The 3,326-nt window shown below is 42.2% G+C and overlaps 1 protein-coding gene across 1 annotated transcript; it reads left to right on the forward strand.

Moving 5' to 3' along the window:
- The first annotated feature begins 904 nt into the window (after nt 1-904).
- Nucleotides 905-2,911, forward strand: LOC119337303 (noroxomaritidine/norcraugsodine reductase-like). The gene is made up of 5 exons (XM_037609436.1): nt 905-981; nt 1,061-1,268; nt 2,076-2,301; nt 2,423-2,529; nt 2,750-2,911. Exons 1-5 carry the CDS (start codon nt 905-907, stop codon nt 2,909-2,911), a joined length of 780 nt encoding a protein of 259 aa, XP_037465333.1.
- The last annotated feature ends 415 nt before the right edge of the window (nt 2,912-3,326 follow it).

The raw sequence follows: 3,326 nt of genomic DNA on the forward strand, positions 1-3,326 counted from the left end.
TTTTTTCAAATTTGATGAACATTTGCTTAAATTGGTTAACTATTTGTTGAACATTTGCTTAAATTTGATGAACTTTTTTTTCCAAGTTTGTGAACCTGTTTCAAAACCGATGAACTTTTTTGAATGTCGGTGAACTTTTTTTCCAAATTTTATTATTTTTTTCAAAATCAATAAACTTTTTAAGAATTCATGAAGTATTTTTGAGGTTTGTGAACTTTATTTTAAAATTCGTGAACAGTTTTTAATACATGATTTTTTTTAATTTTTTTCCTTACTTTTTCGAAAGTCAAATGTCAACCAGTCAACTGCGATCGAATGAGGTGATGTGCGGGACGAGCGACCGAGGCGACGTGCCAGACAAGCGAACGAGGCGACCCTGGGGCCAGCCCCGTTCGCGCACGCGTAGGCGCCGGCTTGGCCGGCGCTGAAGGCGCCCTATGGGGGCTCCCTCCCAAGTCCCCATTATGGGCCAAGCCTTTGTACTCAACGTGATTGCCAGAGGAAAGAAAAAAATCTGACCGACGCAAAGTTTATTTTCAGGTATCTGAAGAATAGCAAATGCGAAAAACTATAGAGATCTGGCTGGTAGGGTACATTTTACCCGGCAAGTTGAGTCTAACACCAACAAACAACAAGAGCATAAATCCAACTGTACGGCCTGCAGTAAAACAACAAGTGTAGTTTATAGTTCTTGTTGGCGGCCTGCTCTAAGACAACAACCAGTGGAGTATATGTTTCTTGGCTTAGCACGGCAGGAGCTAGTCTTGCACAGCGGCAGTTATTGGCTCATTACCTCTTATTTTGTTCTTAAAGGTAGTGTAGATGCGAGGATTTGTACGCTACACACAAGTACAGCGGCATCGATCACACATCCAATTCGTCACCGGCGGAGGAGAAGGGAGATATGACGACGGGCGGGGAGAAGAGGTGGAGCCTGGCCGGCGCGACGGCGCTCGTCACCGGCGGCAGCAAAGGAATAGGGTACCTACTAATACACGTTTCTCTTGAGTTTTCGAGCGTGTTACTTACTCGCTGGCCATCGTGCTCGACTCATGTGTAGGCGCGCCATCGTGGAGGAGCTTGCCGGCTTCGGGGCGCGGGTGCACACGTGCTCCCGCAACGCGGCGGAGCTGGAAGAGTGCCGCCGGCAGTGGGAGGAGGAGAAGCTGGCGGTCACCGTCTCCGTCTGCGATGTCTCTGTACGCGCTGCGAGGGAGAAGCTCATGGAGACGGCCAGGGAATCTTTCGACGGCAAGCTTGACATATTGGTAAGCTCTAGCTGTATTTTGTTCGATGGCTCAAAGGTAGTCGCCACTAGAAAAGTTATTTGGTCCGATTAATGAGTAAGTGCCCCAGGACCACGTCAAATCACACCCACGCATCCAAATTATCAACATAAAACATTTTGGAACACCATTTTTTTTTGCGGGTGATTTTGGAACACCATTGTTTGATTCGTTACCACCTCTCCAAATGCTCTACCACATTGTGCCGTTTCTTAAACTTATCTTGTCAGATGTTAGCTAAGGTGGCACCGAATTAGTGGAGAAAGACAAATTATTCATCTTATGCTAAATACGGTCTTCACATGAATTAGTGGGTGCCTATTTTTGCGATAGAATAATAGGATTTTTCAAATTATTGGTCCATAAATAAAGTCTCAAAAGATTAATATAATTTTTTTATTAAAATTTAGATGGCGCAAATAGTTGAAAAGTATATCTGACATATTGTAGGCTTGTATAGCAGCCCAATAAAGCCCAATCACCCACATGTCTTGAAATAGCTGTCCATTAGGACAGGCGGGCCAGGTTGCGAAAAACTGGACCTGAAACACGATCTGACGGCCAGAAAAGGCGGAAGACATGAGAGAGCTCTGTTTAGGTGTAAATGTAATATGTAGTAAACAACATTAATTTTGTACCAAATGAATAAAATATTAATAAATTTACTTCTTGTTGTTTAAAGTTTTCTCTTAACAAATGAAAATACGTCAACCAAGGGGCTAAAACATGATCTCAAAACATATTCATGAAAAGTATCAAAAATTCTTACAATGAACATTTATAATCCAGGTGAACAATGCAGGGCAATTGTTTTTCAAAGTGGCTACGGAGTTGACGGAAAACAACTACTCGCATCTGATGGAGACTAATTTAGCATCGAGCTTCCACCTCAGTCAGCTAGCACACCCTCTCCTCCTCAACGCCTCCATATGCGGAGGAGGAAGTATTGTCAACATCTCCTCCATTGCAGGCTCAGTTGGCTTTCCATGCTTCACACTTTATAGCATTACAAAAGGTAGATATACAGCTGACAAGTATATGCTTATGAAAAAGTATTTCAATCATCCTATGAGTGGCTAATAGTTTGTTTCTTTTTTTTTCTCTTTTCCCCTCTATATGTATTGGCTCACATGCAGGAGGAATGAACCAACTTACAAGGAGCCTCGCCACTGAGTGGGCTAGAGACAATATTCGTGTGAACGGTGTTGCTCCATCCATGATCATGACTGACATGATCAAAGATGTACGTGTCGAGATCGTATTGTGACTATATTTTTTCATTTTGCCAACTTTGTTCCAACGTAGAAACTATTTAAAAATACACAACAATTACTAACATTACTCAGATAATATAACATAATTTATTGTTAAAATATTTTACACTTACAATTTTTTATTAGGGTACTACTTATACAAAAATAGCAGGGAAATATCAATGGCTTTTGTTGTTCTCGATCCAACAGATAGAGTCGGAGGCCATGGAGAAAGAGTACTCGCGGATCCCGATGGGCCGTAGTGGCAAGCCAGCGGAGGTCGCGTCAGTGGTGTCCTTCCTTTGTATGCCCACGGCATCCTATATCACCGGCCAAGTTATTTGTATTGACGGTGGTCGATCTATTTGTTAGAGGATGGCGAGCATGATTCTAATCTTGGAGGTGTTGGAGCTCCGTATGCAAGAGACGGTGGTACTTAAGTGGAGGCCTGCTAGTTGGGATAATCTATGTTGTATAGAACATGTTTTATCACTTATCATGTTGAACTGTTTGGACTTTGTTTTATCTGTGGTATGTAGCACTGTTGTGTCAAACAATTATGTTGTTTGTTTGTTATATGAATTTTAGTGTTTGATTTGAATTTCAGTTGTATTCAGTTGCAGGGCTACCTAGCAAATAGTAGGGGCGGGTATGTATTAGAAAAATAACTAAAGGAGGTGATTGGTACGAAACCATCTGCGGTAAAGAAAAACCATTGGAAGAGGTCATTCCTGCAAAGCCGCATGTGTTGTCCACGACATTGAAGGGGATTTCCCTAGGCGTCAGC

The sequence above is a fragment of the Triticum dicoccoides genome, chromosome 1A (assembly GCF_002162155.2).
Source record: "Triticum dicoccoides isolate Atlit2015 ecotype Zavitan chromosome 1A, WEW_v2.0, whole genome shotgun sequence".
Taxonomy (NCBI): Eukaryota; Viridiplantae; Streptophyta; class Magnoliopsida; order Poales; family Poaceae; genus Triticum; species Triticum dicoccoides.